General features: G+C 34.5%; 1 protein-coding gene across 2 annotated transcripts in view; it reads left to right on the plus strand.

The window, feature by feature from the left end:
* The first annotated feature begins 2,124 nt into the window (after positions 1 to 2,124).
* The window catches only part of sorcs3a (sortilin related VPS10 domain containing receptor 3a), a 412,976-nt gene continuing 397,416 nt past the window's right edge, over positions 2,125 to 17,684 (plus strand). For both annotated transcript variants that reach the window (XR_012408181.1, XM_021477188.3), the window contains exon 1: positions 2,125 to 2,936. Coding sequence is in view for 1 of the 2 variants with exons in the window: in XM_021477188.3 (XP_021332863.2) it covers positions 2,298 to 2,936 (639 nt within the window). In the remaining variant the exon portion in view is untranslated. The remainder of the gene's footprint in view (positions 2,937 to 17,684) is intronic.

Consider the following 17,684-nt stretch of genomic DNA (forward strand, 5'->3'; position numbering starts at 1 on the left):
CTCGGCCAACTGGTAGCGTCAATGAGTGGCTTATGAATGGAGTGATATCAGTCTGTGACAAGGATCAGCTGGTGCTTGCAATCAGGATAGATGAATGAGCAGGCGTGTGTGTCTGGGAGCAGTGCATGTATGAATGTGTAGTCCTGGGGAATGCGGAAGTCCTGAGAGTTCGTGTGAGAACCAGCGATCTCTGGAAAGCGATCGCTGGTTGTGACAATGGGCTACCAGCAGCTATGAGATTTCAGTGGTCATTTTTTTTTTTTTTTTAATACAATACATTAGGAACTAGTGTACTTTTCCTGGCTTTTAAGTAAAAATAAAATGAGTATTGCAAAAAATAGTTTTTATTTTTTTCTCCTTAACATCTCACTGTTCCTATTGCCTATAGAAAAAAAACACATATAAGCCATGAGAACCAAACCGAACCGAAAACCGTGTTAAAAAACCGAGTTGTGTTGAACCGTAGGCTAACTGTATTGTTGCAACCCTAATCAATATAAATATATATTATATATATGCCCAAAATATACAGTGGCAGAGAGAGTTTAACAGGCTGACCCACACACACACACACCACAAAACAGCACGATCATCTAAAACTCCCCATGTCCCTATACTGAAGAAAGGTATCCTACTGTTGCAGCTCATGTGCGTTGATGTGTGAGGACTGTTGGTTATCCACGCTGAGCTCCTGCAGTTTTGTCCCTGTCAACATAGAGCGCCTTGTCTGGTCAAAGGATCCTCACACGCGCGGATGACAGGAGAATAAATGTCACTGCTGCTCGACTGCACGTGCCAAACTTACGAGAAATACCTGCTCCTTCTAAGTAATACAGTAAGAGCAAGAAACGGTACTGTACATTCTCAGAGATAGGCTTATGTGTCGTTGTGTATTTCTAACGGATAGGATTATAGTTATGAAACAAACGAGGCGCCAGTGCATTTTACTGTATGTAGTTTGAGCCATCGAAGTGTCAGTATTATGAACTGTAAAAACACGTGCTATGTCTATGACAAATTTTGTCGGTCATTTACCATTACGTTGATGGAAATATGCTAAATGAACAAGTTTGAAAGAGCTTTTTGATGCATTGACGATAAACAGTGACTGACGTAACGCCTCAAAAAGGGATCAAAACTCGTGGTGAAAGAAGCACGACGAACTCTACATGAACTCTACATCGCTATGTGACGGGTTTGACTGATCGTCAAGTCGTTTGAAGTGATAGAATAGCGAATAAATGTCTGATAATCTCCGCTTTTATGAGCTTTTAACCTTTGGGATCGAATCAGTGAATGATTTGACCATGAGAATCGGACCAATGTGGTAACAATGTATAATTTAATGGAAGGGTCCAATTCTTTTCCAAAGTGCTCCACTAAACACTTGTAAAGTTATGATTTATTTTACTGCAGAATCATCAATTTTATCTTTCCTTTTTGGGTTTTTCGAGGCTTGACAACTTTAATTCTACGATTATCAGTGCATAGAATTTAGGCTTTTGCATTTATTTATTTATTTATTTATTTATTTATTTATTTATTTATTTATTTATTTATTTATTCAAAACAGTTTGGTTTGGCAATTATATGACAATGCCCCCTATAATAACAATAATAATAATAATAATAATAATAATGATGATAACAACTACAACAGTAATAATTATAATAATCCCAGATTAATAAAGGGATTAAGCCGAAAAGAATGAATGAATGAATGAATGAATGAATGAATGATAATATTATTAATATTAATATGAATTTGTTTTTATTGCTGTCTTTGTTGTTGCATTTTATTTGATATAGATATATATTTGGATAGATTATTATAAATTATTAGTATTTCACCCCAGGCTGATTTATTTGTGCATAAGCATGTAAAACAGCTTGAGTAGGTATCAGTTTTAATGCAGTTCGCTCGCTGTATAAAAATAAGACTTTTAACCGTAATACGCACGATGTCGTTATGCTCTCTCTCTCTCTCTCTCTCTCTCTCTCTCTCTCTCTCTCTCTCTCTCTCTCTCTCTATCTCTTTCTCTCTCTCTCCATCGCTCCCCCACTCTCTCACACACTCTCTTTCTCTCTCTCTCCCTAGACGCAGCAGCGGCTTGGCTTGGATTCAGTTCCTCCCCTATGTGCTGCCTTACTCCATCATCACATCCCTGAACGTGAGCGGTGTAGCTGAGGAGCACTTCTTTAAAACCCGACACTTCGCTGGAGTTGCTTCCCTGCGCGTCTGAGAGTCATAGGGAGGGGAGAAGCATTCCCCCATACAAACAAATTCTCTTCTAACGATGGAGACCGCTCTGGGTGTCTTCCCCGGTGCTCACTTTACAATTTCCACCTGGCTAATTCTTTTTTTTCCGAACGTAAAGGCAGATATAAGTTGCGCGCCATGCATGTCGCCAATGCAAGTGAATTACGCTGGGGACGAGCATCTGCGTGACCCGCCTGATTCTGGGAAATATCCGACACCACCGGATCAAAAGAAACCCAAGCTGATTGCAGTGCTTTACCCGAATATTGGAGTACCAACGGATGGTTTTCCAGGGATTGCGCCGAAAGTGGAAACAAACGCAGATGGGATAAACTCCCGCGCGCCTTTGGGGAACTTCGCCGAGTCCGCTTTAGACGAAGAATTGTTTTCGGATGAATTTATGGAAAGTGGGAGAGTCAAGAGAAGCGTGCCCGAGTTTATGGAGAGCGCGCGGGGAGCTGATCCCCTCTCGGAGGAGCAGAGAAAGACCTCCGCTCTGCGGGTGGACGGACAGGGCAAACGCGCAGAAGTTCGCTGGAACAGGGAGGATGAGCAGGACGCCAGAGTGTCGGATTCCAGACCAGAAGAGCCCAAACTAACCAGCAGCACTTTCGCTCTGGCTGGAGACTCCGCGCACAACCACGCAGTCGTGTACTGGTCTGGAAAAAACAGCAGCGTAAGTCCGCAACCTTCAGTACTTTTGCTGTTTACGCGGCTTGGTTTTTTTGCTTCTTGTCAGCTTCACTTGTTGTCACTGCGCACACACGAGCCCACAGGGGCATTCATGGCGAGCAGCATCTCCACAACCTGGCGTGAAACGATCCCTCACACACATAGAGTCTAAGCATTCCAAGCAAGTGTTAATATTTTACGCTTTGCAGCACTGGTTTCTCCAAAGACCAGCAAACCAGCGTAGTGTTTTCATCAGAGATGCTTCTTAAATGTTTACAGAAACACCTGTTCAGAGTGTTAACCACCTGTTCGTGAAGCACCAAAGAGATCAAACACAACAGGACCTTTCTGTTAACCTGCTGAATCACCAGAACATAACATCTACACACTTTAGTTGAACACAATTCTGCACTGCCTATTCATTTATCTATTTTTTTTTCTCCATTGAAATGATTTGCTTGTTGAGCAGGATGTTGGCTGGAGTCTCCTGGCTGCAGCACTGGCTCTGTTTTTTGGATGCAAAATTTGGGGGATTGGCAAGATAGGAGGGTTTGTAAAACTCTGCATCTCAATAATTCAGAGGTCCGCGCAGTCTGTTTTTTTGTAGCCCGAGGTGCCACGGGCAAATGGTAACCTTGTGGTTAAATGATAAAAGTTAAACAACGCTGGGAACTTGTGCTCAAGCGAGTCTTCGGAGCATTGCCTGCATGTTTGGATTTTGTTGCAGACAGGTGGTGTTTGATGATAGTGAAATGAAGTGAGATGTGAGCGAGAGAGGGGAGAAAGAAAAGCTGATTTTTCAATGATTTTTCTGTATTATGTCGAGGCTGTTTGTGTGGCTGTGCATGTCTGTGGATATAATATAATATAATATAATATAATATAATATAATATAATAATGTGCATTAGTAGTTAAAATGCAAGGCATGATGTTAAAACAAGCTAAGAAAACACTGGTAATAAAATAGTATAGTAACAGGTACTGAATTATTATAATAAAGGTAGAAAATTCAAATCATAATGAACAATGAACAGTATGATTATTACTGAAGAAAGGCATGATTTTTGGGTTGAGAGTTGCAATTAGCTTGAAAGGTGTGAGACAGCCAATCATTGAAAGAACCAGCAGGAGAACTTTAATGGTGAAAGGCCATTTTCTGGACTAATTTAAATAAGTTTATGGTTGTTGTTTTAAAAAATTATATTATATATACATTATATAATGTATGTATATATATGTATATATATATTATTATGTTTTTCTTTTTTTTTAGATATTTCACAATTTATGTTTAACAGAGCAAGAAATGTTCACAGTATGTCTGATAATATTTTTTCCTCTGGAGAAAATTGTATTTGGTTAATTTAGGCTAGAATAAAAGCTGTTTTTTATTAAAAACAGGGGGCTAATAATTTTGACTTCAACTATATATATATATATATATATATATATATATATATATATATATATATATATATATATATATATATATATATATATAATTACCCTAACTTTAGGTCTTCTAAAGTGTCCTAAAGCGACTACTGTATGCTTAGGGGTTGGCTAGTGGGGTGCAGGGATTACACCTATTACTAAGCCATCCTTACAGGCTATTTCAGAGAGAATATTCAAAGTAGTAGCATGGTTAACAATATATAACAAAACATCAGTAAAATTCATATATCGCTATTAACTTATGTTTTGTTGTTAAACTAAATACAAATCTACGTTATTGATGCGGTAAAGGTCCTTTATGACAAATTGAAAATAGTCACATCAAAATTTCGCCGGAAGAGTTCGGTGGCTGAACAAAACTTCTGTGCATTTAAGTCATTTGTAAAACAACAAAATCTATACTGTAAGCTTTGTGTGACTGAAATACTTTAAAACTTTTTATCATTAGCTGTCTAAAAGAAATATTTCAGCCATGGTGTTGTCCTTCCTCCAGCATGCAAAAGTATCTCCAATATTGATTCAGGATTTTAAAAAGTTTTGATTCAGCATTTGATTTTACCGCTGTCACGCGCAAACGGCGGATGTGCATAAACAGGGTTGCTCAGATGTACAAATCTACATTTGTTGACAGACAGTTTGTGCTACTTATCAGAATTATGAAAATGATCAAATTTGAATTGGATGAAATTTTTTTTGTCTTGTGCTTTATCCAGAATATAAAATTAAACGTACGGCATCCACTTTTAGGCGTGACAATTCTCCATCCTCTGGTAACGGGCCGGAGCCATTACCCCAAACTTTTCCGGGACCTCGCAAATCACAAATTAAGCACTGCATTTAGATCGTTTACTTTAATCATTACTATTGGAATGTGAAGAGACTTTCAACCAGCACAACTAAAAATGTTTCTGAAGATAATCACCTACTGCACCTTTAAACAGAAATTGGGGGAAAAAAAATTTACAGCTGGCTAATAATTCAGGAGGTCTAATAATTCGGACTGAAAATGTTAAAACCACCAATTCCAAACCAGCTTTTGTCTTTTGCTCATTGTCAAAGTTTGGCTCAAAGGCTTTTGGAAAACCCAGACCAGTGGTTTTGGTTCATTTGGAAAACGCAGACCAGTGGTTTTGGTTTATTTGGAAAACGCAGACCAGTGGTTTTGGTTCATTTGGAAAACCCAGACCAGTGGTTTTGGTTCATTTGGAAAACCCAGATCAGTGGTTTTGGCTCATTTGGAAAACCCAGACCAGGGGTTTTGGCACATTTGAAAAACCCAGACCAGTGGTTTTGGTTCATTTGGAAAACGCAGACCAGTGGTTTTGGTTCATTTGGAAAACCCAGACCAGTGGTTTTGGTTCATTTGGAAAACCCAGACCAGTGGTTTTGGTTCATTTGGAAAACGCAGACCAGTGATTTTGGTTCATTTGGAAAACGCAGACCAGTGGTTTTGGTTCATTTGGAAAACGCAGACCAGTGGTTTTGGTTCATTTGGAAAACCCAGACCAGTGGTTTTGGTTCATTTGGAAAACCCAGACCAGTGGTTTTGGCTCATTTGGAAAATCCAGACCAGGGGTTTTGGCACATTTGGAAAACCCAGACCAGGGGTTTTGGCTCATTTGGAAAACCCAGACCAGGGGTTTTGGCACATTTGGAAACCCAGACCAGTGGTTTTGGTTCATTTGGAAAACCCAGACCAGTGGTTTTGGTTCATTTGGAAAACCCAGACCAGTGGTTTTGGTTCATTTGGAAAACCCAGACCAGTGGTTTTGGCTCATTTGGAAAACCCAGACCAGGGGTTTTGGCACATTTGGAAAACCCAGACCAGGGGTTTTGGCTCATTTGGAAAACCCAGACCAGGGGGTTTGGCACATTTGGAAAACCCAGACCAGTGGTTTTGGTTCATTTGGAAAACCCAGACCAGTGGTTTTGGTTCATTTGGAAAACCCAGACCAGTGGTTTTGGCTCATTTGGAAAACCCAGACCAGGGGTTTTGGCACATTTGGAAAACCCAGACCAGGGGTTTTGGCACATTTGGAAAACCCAGACCAGTGGTTTTGGTTCATTTGGAAAACCCAGACCAGTGGTTTTGGCTCATTTGGAAAACCCAGACCAGGGGTTTTGGCACATTTGGAAAACCCAGACCAGGGGTTTTGGCTCATTTGGAAAACCCAGACCAGGGGTTTTGGCACATTTGGAAAACCCAGACCAGTGGTTTTGGTTCATTTGGAAAACCCAGACCAGTGGTTTTGGTTCATTTGGAAAACCCAGACCAGTGGTTTTGGCTCATTTGGAAAACCCAGACCAGTGGTTTTGGCACATTTGGAAAACCCAGACCAGGGGTTTTGGCACATTTGGAAAACCCAGACCAGTGGTTTTGGTTCATTTGGAAAACCCAGACCAGTGGTTTTGGTTCATTTGGAAAACCCAGACCAGTGGTTTAGCTCATTTGGAAAACCCAGACCAGTGGTTTTGGCTCATTTGGAAAACCCAGACCAGTGGTTTTGGCACATTTGGAAAACCCAGACCAGTGGTTTTGGCTCATTTGGAAAACCCAGACCAGGGGTTTTGGCTCATTTGGAAAACCCAGACCAGTGGTTTTGGTTCATTTGGAAAACCCAGACCAGTGGTTTTGGCACATTTGGAAAACCCAGACCAGTGGTTTTGGCACATTTGGAAAACCCAGACCAGTGGTTTTGGCTCATTTGTACCAGAGCAGGAATTTGAAGCAGTAGGTGTGATATCTATTTTCTGTTGTACAATATATTGCACCAAAATATATTGAAATAAACAATATAGTTGTAATTTTAAGACTTATTAAACTCATTATATGACAAAATGCTAAAATAATATCATCACAATGAAAGTACTCTTCCAAAGAACACATAATACTTTATTCTTAAGAATATTTCATTTCATTATAGTCATTTTAACAATTTCATAATTAGGCATTGGAATTACAATGTGAAAACGCATATTCTAAATAAAATAAATAATAAATTTTAACAAAAAAGATGCAAGGTAAAAAGTAAAAAAAGCTGCAATATCTGGTACCAGATCTATTTTCAGTTGTCATGGAAATACACTAGTAATTTATAGTAAATACTGTAGTGTTTTTTAACCATACTGACACTGACATCCTATTGAGATATTGATGTTGCCCAGTCAGCTAAAACTGTTGCTAGAATTGGTTTTTATGTATGGGTTAAGTGGATTAAGAACTATTTCTAACTAATTCTCTATTCGTTATCATTTAAACTGAATTAATCCTGCTTCATTACTGTCTTTCTTAGCATCTGTCTGCAAAAAACACCAAAAAGCAATAAATCAAAACAGATAGTGCAGCATTTTCAGCCCTGACTGTCTGTATATATTAAATCGAGCTTTATTAACTTGTTTAGTAGCTGTCAGTGAAACAGCCACAGCAATTTTAGGCGAGGGTTAGAGCCCGCCGGGTCCCGTCCCTCATCCCCACAGCTGTAAATCTCCTATAATTATCTTCAGGAGTGAGGCAGCCATTTTGAAAGATTTCGTCCTGTTCAGGGACTGCCTACTCAAGCGTGTTTTCCCTGCTTGCTTGCCTGCTGGAGAGCTTTGTCTTCATTGGCTGGATGCACTTAAATGAGGGATGAATGAAGAGTGCAAGGACAGTGTCATTTGATATTTTCTTGTCCTAGTAATGGAAAGTGAATATGTTTTGCATAATGTTATATATATATATAAGCTTGTCTGCAATGTTTCATCACAGCTCTCTTACAGTATTTACTGTATATTATGTTTTTCAGGAGCTACTGAGGTCAGACTTACAGTCAAGGGTTTAGATGCACATAACTTAATTTCTTTCTGATGATCAAAACTCTTTGATAAATGTCTATGGCTAATAATGAAATTATAAATAATAGGTATTAAACGTATGAGCTACTTTTGTAGTCAAGTGTATTTATTTATATTAATCATTATGGTCTAAAAGGGGTTGATGAAGATTGTTGTTGTTACTTTTGATTACTTTCTGTTTTTGTTGTTATTGTTTTTTTGTTTTAAATTATATAATATTAATAATAATGAATCTGTATACATAACATAGTTTATTATTATTATTATTATTATTATTATTATTATTATTATTATTATTATTATTATTATTATTATTAGTAGTAGTAGTAGTAGTTGTAGTGTTGTTGTTATTATTTATGGATGTAATAATATTAATAATTTTATTTAAATAGTAGTAGTAGTAGTAGTTGTAATAATAATAATAATAATAATAATAATAATATTAATACTACTACTACTACTAATAATAATAATAATAATATACTGTTATGCATACAAGTGTGTTGTTGTTGTTGTTGTTATTATTATTATTTATGTATGCAATGATAATATTAATAATTTGTTTTATTGATAATAACATTGTTATTATTATTAACAATAATAATAATAATAATAATAATAATAATAATAATAATAATTACATAATAAATCTGTATAAATAACATAGTTCATTATTGTTAATATTATTAGTTATTTATTTAAATAGTAGTAGTAATAAAAAAAAAATAATAATAATAATAATAATAATAATAATAATAATAATAATTTAATAGTATAATAATAGTATTTCACAGTTGTTCTATAAAAATCCACTTCACTGATTCACTTCACTGGAGCTCATCACTGGTGTTTTGAGATTTAGGCTGAAAGTCATTTATTTGTTTTATGATTCAGACGTCCCATCACACTTTTGATGCCACGCATTCAGATGGAAAATATCCGATTTGCATATGATCTAAGTTGTGAGACTGGCACGCACCAATGAGTTCTGATGCAGTCCTGCTTCAGCGCCATCAGGTCATTCCTGTAGAGCTTGTTGTCGTATGCTCCAAGGATCTCTTTGAAACACCTCACTGAATGTCTAAGTGTAAAATACAAGCAGCAAATGAGCTTTGTCAAATAGCGTTTCCCCAAAGAGGGAGGTGGTCTGTTTTATGTGTGCTTTCATGCGATTCGGTAAACATGGGGTTTAACGATAAGATTTACGACAGTAGTTTGTTGGATGTGTCCAACTATTTTCCAGTTTAGTAATTATAGTATAGAACAAATTTAGGGAACAACCTACAATTTCCTAAATTTCCATGTCACTGCTCAGCCCCGTTTCTACTAACAGGAGAAAATAGTTGTTTTTTTAAGCATATTTTAATAGTTACATACTGTATATTCTGAACGCTGTGTGTTAAAACAGTATTAAAAAAAAAAAAAAAAAACTTAGTTTCATCTTAGGTCAGACATTAAAATATACATAATATTGATACATATAGATATACGCACTGATACAATTCACTAAATAAGTATATAAATAAAGATAAAATACCACATTTATACACAAAGATATACAAACATAAGATAACAAAAATAAAAGAATAAACAAAAAAATAATACAAAAAAAAGAAAGATAGAAAGGCAATTAAGATATAGGTGTCTCTTAAAAAAAAAAGAGCTCCAGACTTACTGGAATTGTTCTGGCTTTTGTTTTATTGCAAACCGAATCTTTTCCATTTGAAGAGCATGTAGAAAATCCAAAACCCATTGCCGATAAGAAGGGGGAGCTGCTGACTTCCAATACATAAGAATAAGTCGTCTAGCCAGTAAGGTTGCAAAAGTTACGCTATCGGCCTGTAATGAATTTAATTCAGCATATTCTGGTAGGATTCCAAACAGCGCTGTAAAGGGGTTTGGGTCTATTGAAAATGAAAAAACAGCAGAAAAAGACCTGAACATTTTCCCCCCAAAATCAGACAGTTTCAAACACGATCAGAAAGTATGCACCAGTGTGGCTGGTTTGGTTGTAATGGCTGGTTTGGTTGTACTTTTGTGAAGTTTATTTATAAACTAATTTTGAGAGGAGCACGTGATTATGATTAACGCTCTACAGCATAGCGTTGCCCTCAGGCAACAGAAAGTTTTCTTAAGGCTTGTGCTAAGCACAGATTTTTAAAAATTATTGCAACCAAATAAGATGTTAGAAATAAGTATCAATAAAACATTCAATAAGGTGCGGGAGCTTTCTAGCACCTTTTGAAGGTGGAACTTCATTTTCTGACACATGGTGATAGTAGCACATGGTATGAGAAGAAGTTAAGATTATTAGCTTAATTAACCTCATTTAAGTAACATAAACTGTACAAAAAGTGTGTATTTGTGAAGTTTTAGAGAAGCCTTTTGTCAGGTTTTATTAAGTTTTTTATTTTATTTTACATGTTAAAAAATTTAAATTTTCAAATCAAACTCCTCTACCACCCTGCAAACAGGAGGGAGCCCCGGGCTCAAGGATTTTATGAGCTCAAGACTCTCTCCCAAGACAGCATGCCAAACGCATGCTTTAACGGTTAGGAAAAAGTGTTTTATGTAAATTTGGACCACGAGTCCACATATTTGGACATAATTTTTCTCTAAAAGTACATCATATCAAAAGATGATACTTTGGTTTTATTCTAATTAGGTTCCAATAAGCCCAAATAGCAAAGAGATATAAAAAATGCATGTAAAAAAACAGCTTGGGCCTTAAGAGGTCAAGCATATTGTTGCTGAAGCCATTAAAATGAGGTGGAACAGAGAAGCACTGCCACTCCAAACATGGAAGCAATTGAGTTTGATTGAAGATTACCTTTTTTTTTCAGTGAATTAACTTGAACTGGAAAATGATCTGTATCTTGGTATACAGTTTTTTGAAGAATTTAGAGAATTTGGACTGAAAGCCTCCAACAGCTTCATTAGCAGAAAAAAAAATCACATTGACAGAGAAATTGTCAAACAGTTGCTTTACAGATGAAAGAAAGTTCCATTTATTTGGCACCAATTGGAAACTTTATGTTGATCAGCTGAAATGTGTAAAGTAGATGGTTTGGTGATGTTTTGACAGAGTGAATGCAAATGTTTATCTGCTTCTTTGGCAACATCCAGATCCTTCCCTCAATTTATCACCAAAGCATCCAGCAATTTATCGTTACTAATTGACCAACAATTAAACTTGTGACTTGGGTTGCCAAAAGTACAGATTTTGGTACCAGGTAGTGCTGAAATTTGACTTTCATGTTAACATTTAGTTTTTAAGCACCACTGATTGGCTTGTTGTTTTCACGTGCTTAACAGAGATGACTGTGATTGGCTGCAATGATTATTGCTTCAGCAAATGCTTACACAGACACACTGACATGGAGCTTTGAAGGAAGGTCTATTTGACAGAAAGCCTCCGTCACACAGCATAAAGCAGATAAAGCAGTTCCTTAAAGCTATAACATTATTATAGTGAAATGGCAGCCCAGAGTCCTGATCTAAACCTGATTGAAAATCTCTGGAAAATCCCCAATGACAAAGTTATCAATAAGAAACCACTGACTAACTGTTGAACCATTTAGTAAAAGCTCTTCTACCAGTGTGGTACAACCACAGCAAATATTAATTTAAATTGTAAATGAGGATACATTTTGAAAAAAAAAAAATGGACTTAAATTATTCTCTAATTTTGCTCACTGCTGTAGCTGCTCTACAGTTATCACTTTATCTAGTTAGAGTTTATTTATGACCATCTGCTTGTGTTTTTACATCTGAATGGCTTCGTCACATTGAAGGACAGTGGATGTTTTTCTGAGATGTAACCTGAGGGAATTGTAATTCTCCTATGTTTCTCCGGTATGATCAGGGTTTCAGCGTTTCGCATCTATGGCCTCCTCCTCTCCTCTATCAAACCATCTGTTCTTCTTGTATATACGATCTTTATATAACTAAACATGTGCTCCAGAAGTCCTGCCTGGAGGTTTTTGCCCTTCCGTATTTAACGCTGTTGGCTCATAAAGGAGTTATTTACATTTCCTAGACGCATCCTTCAGGTTTCTGTCTCAGTTTGTTGGGAAGCTTCAAACGCAGCAATGGTGGTGTTTGTTTGAGGCACTTGCGGGTCTGAATAAAGCTCTTGTCTTGTCTTTTGATGGCTCTTTTAGTTGTTTCAGTGCCAGTTGTGGTTTACATTGCTCTTTGTCAACTTTGATATCACAAACTGCATCTTCTTTGAAGTTAAAACTGCACCGCTTGTGACAAAAAGAAGTGTTTTTTAGACCTGTCCTGTCATGACATTTTGGTCAAATAAAATCATGTGCGAGGCTTGCTTCGTTGTAAGATAATTTATTTGAATTGAGTGTATATATATATATATATATATATATATATATATATATATATATATATATATATATATATATATATATATATATATATATATATATATATATAAACAACTTGCCTTTTTAATGTGTGATGAAGAGTCTGAAAGACTTATTTATTATTCATTCAGGTCTTGTGTGCAGTTAATAAGAAATTTTTTTCCCCTTCAAGTTTAATAGAGTATTTCATTTTGTGCAGACAGTATAGATGCAAATATTGATTTTGCTTACTCTTATTATTATTATTATTATTATTATTATTATTATTATTATTATTATTATTATTATTATTATTATTATTATCTGTTTTAAATATTATAGAAAAAGGCAAGATATTAAATAAAAATGAAATAAATAATAATAATAATAATAATAATAATAATATTAATAATAATAATAATTATTATTATTATTATTATTATTATTATTATTATTATTATTATTATTATGTTTTGTTTTAAATATAGACATAAAGATAGATAATAAATAAATACATTGATATTATATATTTTTTAGTATTATTAGTATTATTTTATTTGTTTTCAATATTAAAGAAATAAGACCAGAAAACAAATAAATAAAACAAAACAAAGAAAATTATTATTATTATTATTATTATTATTATTATATTATCTTTATAACTATATATTATGCTTTTATATAATAAAAATAAGACTGAACAATAAATATATAAAACAAAACAAAATATAATAATAATAATATTAATATTAATAATAATAATAATAATAATATTAATAATAATAATCATTATTATTATTATCATTATTATTATTATTATTATTATTATTATTAGTAGTAGTAGTAGTAGTAATAATATTATCAGTTTTAATTTTTATAGAAATAAAGGTAGATAATAAATAAAATAATAATAATAATAATAATAATAATAATAATAATAATAATAATTTTTATTATTATTATTATTATTATTATTATTATTATTATTATGTTTGTGAGGTAATGTTTTCTTAACTTTTTTGCCAGTACGTTTTCTAATGTGAGCTGAAAAAATATAAATTCAATTTAATATTTAGTATTAATTGATTAATTCAGGTCTTATTTGACAGATTTTGTATAAAACAGATTTTTATGCATACAGTATGAGTTTAAATGCTGATTTTATGTTAAATGCTGAATTTAGTTAGTCTATAAATGTAACATTTAAACCCTTTGAAAATAATTAATAATGTTTTTTGGAAGAAGACTCAGCTTTCAAGGCTGCATTTATTTTATCAAAAGTGCAATAAAAACAGTAATATTGTAAATTATAACTTTAAATAAAAATAAGCACTTTCTATACTTTAGAATGTGTTTGTATTTTCAGCATCAGCCCTTCAGGAATGAAAATTTCTTTCAGGAACAAAAGTTTTTTGGAAATTATAATACTACGGTATTATACAAAACTGCTATTTTCAACAGTACTTTTAATAAAATAAATTCAACCTTGGCGAGCACATCATTTTCATGAAGGCTTACAAAATATTAAAAATCCCACGCTTCAGAATGAATTAGACTGAATTATACATCCATAAATATACTATTTATTAATGCAGCTAGAGAGATATTAGATGCACCCTCTGCAACAGTTTGGTATTAAACACTTGACTATTTTAAACCAGCCAAATACATTTAGACACCAATAGCTTATGAATGCCGTTATAGATCTTCAGCAACCTTTCTCGCTCCTGAACATGATTTAGTGCCACTAATGCATTGTAAAGCGCTTCGTTTATGTAGCGTGGAGGCTAATTACTAGTATAGGAGGCTATGGACTGTCATAAATAATTTGCTGTCGTAATGCTGAATGCCCCCCAACTGCCAATTAGTGTTTACACATTTGTTTTCCGGCTCTTTTTTCAGCAGCTGAGGTTTGGTGAAGGGCCGCTGGTGCAGACAGGAGTTTTAACACCACCACTGCCCTTGACTATCCACCATTTCTGGGAAAAATCAGGCATCTGCACTACTAAGAAGAAAGAAATTTATTTGTTTTGGGCTACACAATGAATATGATGGGGAGTTTTTAAGTGTGGCATAAGTTTTGCCGATAAGCCTCAGTAGTATTTTTGTACACTGTAAAAAATAAATCCTTAAAATTTACAGTAAAAATAATGGCAGCTGTGGTTGCCAGTATTTTACCGTTAAAAATACGATAAAAACCGTAAAATAAAAGTAATTTCTCATTTTTACACTAAACTACCGTATTTCATTAATTTATAGATGTAATGTTTCTGTATTTTGAATTTCTAACATCTACAAATCTTTTGTTACACAGACACGTTAACATAGTCATATGCAGGTGGTGATGAGAAAGTTACATAATGAAGTAATACTCATCACAATCAACTTTTCCCACAAGCAGAAAAGTGTTTCAGTGTATAGAAGGTGCTCAGTGTTATTTACACAGCTACTAAACACCAGTATGGTAACATGCATAAAGTCTTGAAATAAACATTGTTTATCAACATCAGATGTAACATAAATCTATAATGTGCAAAACTGTTGGGAAACAACAACAACAACAAAAAAAGCATAGTAATGTCAACAAAAAGTGTAAAAAGTTATGTGCCATGCAGGAAATTCTGGGAAAGTCAATTTACGGTTATTCGCTGTATATAATAATGAAACAAACTGTTAAACAGGTTACGGATTTTTACTGTAGCATTTTTACAGTTTTTTTAACCATTCAAATCACTGGCATTTTTTACAGTGTACCTAAATACAGAAGGATTTTTGCCGATTATTATCAGTGGAAAACCAAAAAAGATATTAACAAAACCGCAAATAAATAAAGTAAAAATAAATAATTAAACAGCTTAAAATTGTACCTAAATAATAATAATTATAATAATAAATATAATGACGATAATAATTGATGCACAGCTCAGTTTTAATTTCCACTTCAAAGACTTAACAAAAACTGCCTTCTTTCTTCTTTCATCAAACATTTGGTGTTGATATGCAGAGATCTGCTCTTAATGCTGCTGGTGTGAGAGACGGCTGTGTGGTACTGTGCAGCCTTTGAGTGCTCTGAGGCGCGGGAGACACCAATGGCATCACCCACAGCTCGTCGTGAAGAGTATTGTCAGAAACGGTACAGCATGGACACATGAGAGTCTCAAAAAATTTACAGCAACAGCTAAAAACATTCGCTGAAAAATCTCTAGCTGAAACACTAGCTGACAGTGTCAATGACTGAAGCGCTCACACCTCACTCAGTATAGAAGGATTGTTCCCGGATTTGAAAAGATTCAAATCTTAACGGTTATTGACAAATTTTACAACATAGAATAGAAAATTTATAAAACAGCTATATGACTAATATAGACTTCTTGGCATTGGTCAGGGGAAGGGTGTGTACTGTATACTGTATACCAAATTGTCTGTATAGTGTATGAATGTAATTGAGTGTGTATGGATGTTTCCCAAAGATGGGTTGCAGCTGGAAGGGCATCCGCTGCGACAAGACATAATAATACTCTAAATTATTATTAAATCTATTCTAAATGTAACTAGGAGTCAAAATAAAACAAATAAGACTCTTTCTAGAAGAAAAAAAAATTGAGACTTACTGAGAAAGTTTCCTTGCCCTGTTAATCATAATTTATGAAAATATTTAAAAAAGAAAACAAAATTCAAAGGGGAGCTAATAAATCAGACTTGTGTATATATATATATAAACAGGGCTCAACAATAAGGACTGCCGATGGCCCGGGGACAGCGTGAGAGATGCTCGGGACAGTAGACTGAATCGTTACTAGCCCGATCGAGGCAGTGCTGCCTTGTCACTAAATTTTAATAGACGGCAACATAACCTGACGAAAACGTCTGCTTCTAACATTGTGGAAACATTTCCTTGGGTACAACACGACGAAATAAATGAAGTGATGTTTTGCTTGGTTTGCAGTCACTTTTAAGTCGGCCACCTTTTGTTTCGCAATAAAATACCTGCACATTTTCCACACTCTATATTTTACTTGTAAATATTTTTACATTTTTCAAACATTTAAATTCTAGATTCACAGACAATATTTTGTGATACATTATTTAATATATGTGGCTAATAAATAGCAATTAACTTCGATTTTTTTTTTTTTTTTTTTTTTTTTTGCTCGGGCCAGTGAAAATTTTGCCAGGGCAAGTAAAAATCTGAGCCACTGGTTCAGTTTGAAAAACCCTTAGCGTTGAACCCTGATATATATATATATATATATATATATATATATATATATATATATATATATATATATATATATATATATATATATATATATATATATATAGTAAATAATATATAATTGAGTATATATTTATATATATATTACAGTTTACCTTTTTTTTTTGGCTAATTTGCATTTTGCAGCAAAAAACTGCCCAATTCCGACTTCCATCCGGTCGATCTGTGCATCTCTAATCCGTTTACAAGCAGCCTAAATGTATCCATTATCTCCATTGTGTAAGGGCCGAGACGACAACACTCCGGCATAATCACACGCTTGGCCGCTGAACCAGAGAAAACAACAAGGCTGTCTGTGCATCTCTCTGTCCCCCTATGTTAATTACACTGATATAACAGAGTGTCAGATGTGATTTGGTTTCATCTGTGTTCTGTTAAACACTTTTTTCTCCACCTACTGGGCTGTTCAGCAGTTTCTCTCCGGCTGGCGGTGTGACAGTCTTCGTTCTGAGGTAGATTAAAAAAAATCTGCTGCGATATCAAATATACATCTCTTTGAAATTGCTTTAAAATGAGCTGCGATCAGATACTTGTATGGTATATTGGATGATGTGTAAGGATGCCGGGATCTAGTTCAGTTTCATTTAAAAACTGATCGGTATTCTGATCCTAGTGTCGAGTAGAAAATGTATTTACCAAAAAAATGCCTTTTTTTTTTTTTTTTTTTTTTTTACGTTTAACGATTTTGCCAGTGATTTAGTGTCAGAGTGTTAGTGTCAGATCTTTATGAAAAAAAATATAATAGAGAGTGTTATGTTTTTACTGCATTAAAAATAAAGCAATATGATTTGTATTATTACACTGAATTATTAGCCGCCCTGTTTA

This window comes from Danio rerio, chromosome 1 (assembly GCF_049306965.1).
Source record: "Danio rerio strain Tuebingen ecotype United States chromosome 1, GRCz12tu, whole genome shotgun sequence".
NCBI classification, from domain to species: domain Eukaryota; kingdom Metazoa; phylum Chordata; class Actinopteri; order Cypriniformes; family Danionidae; genus Danio; species Danio rerio.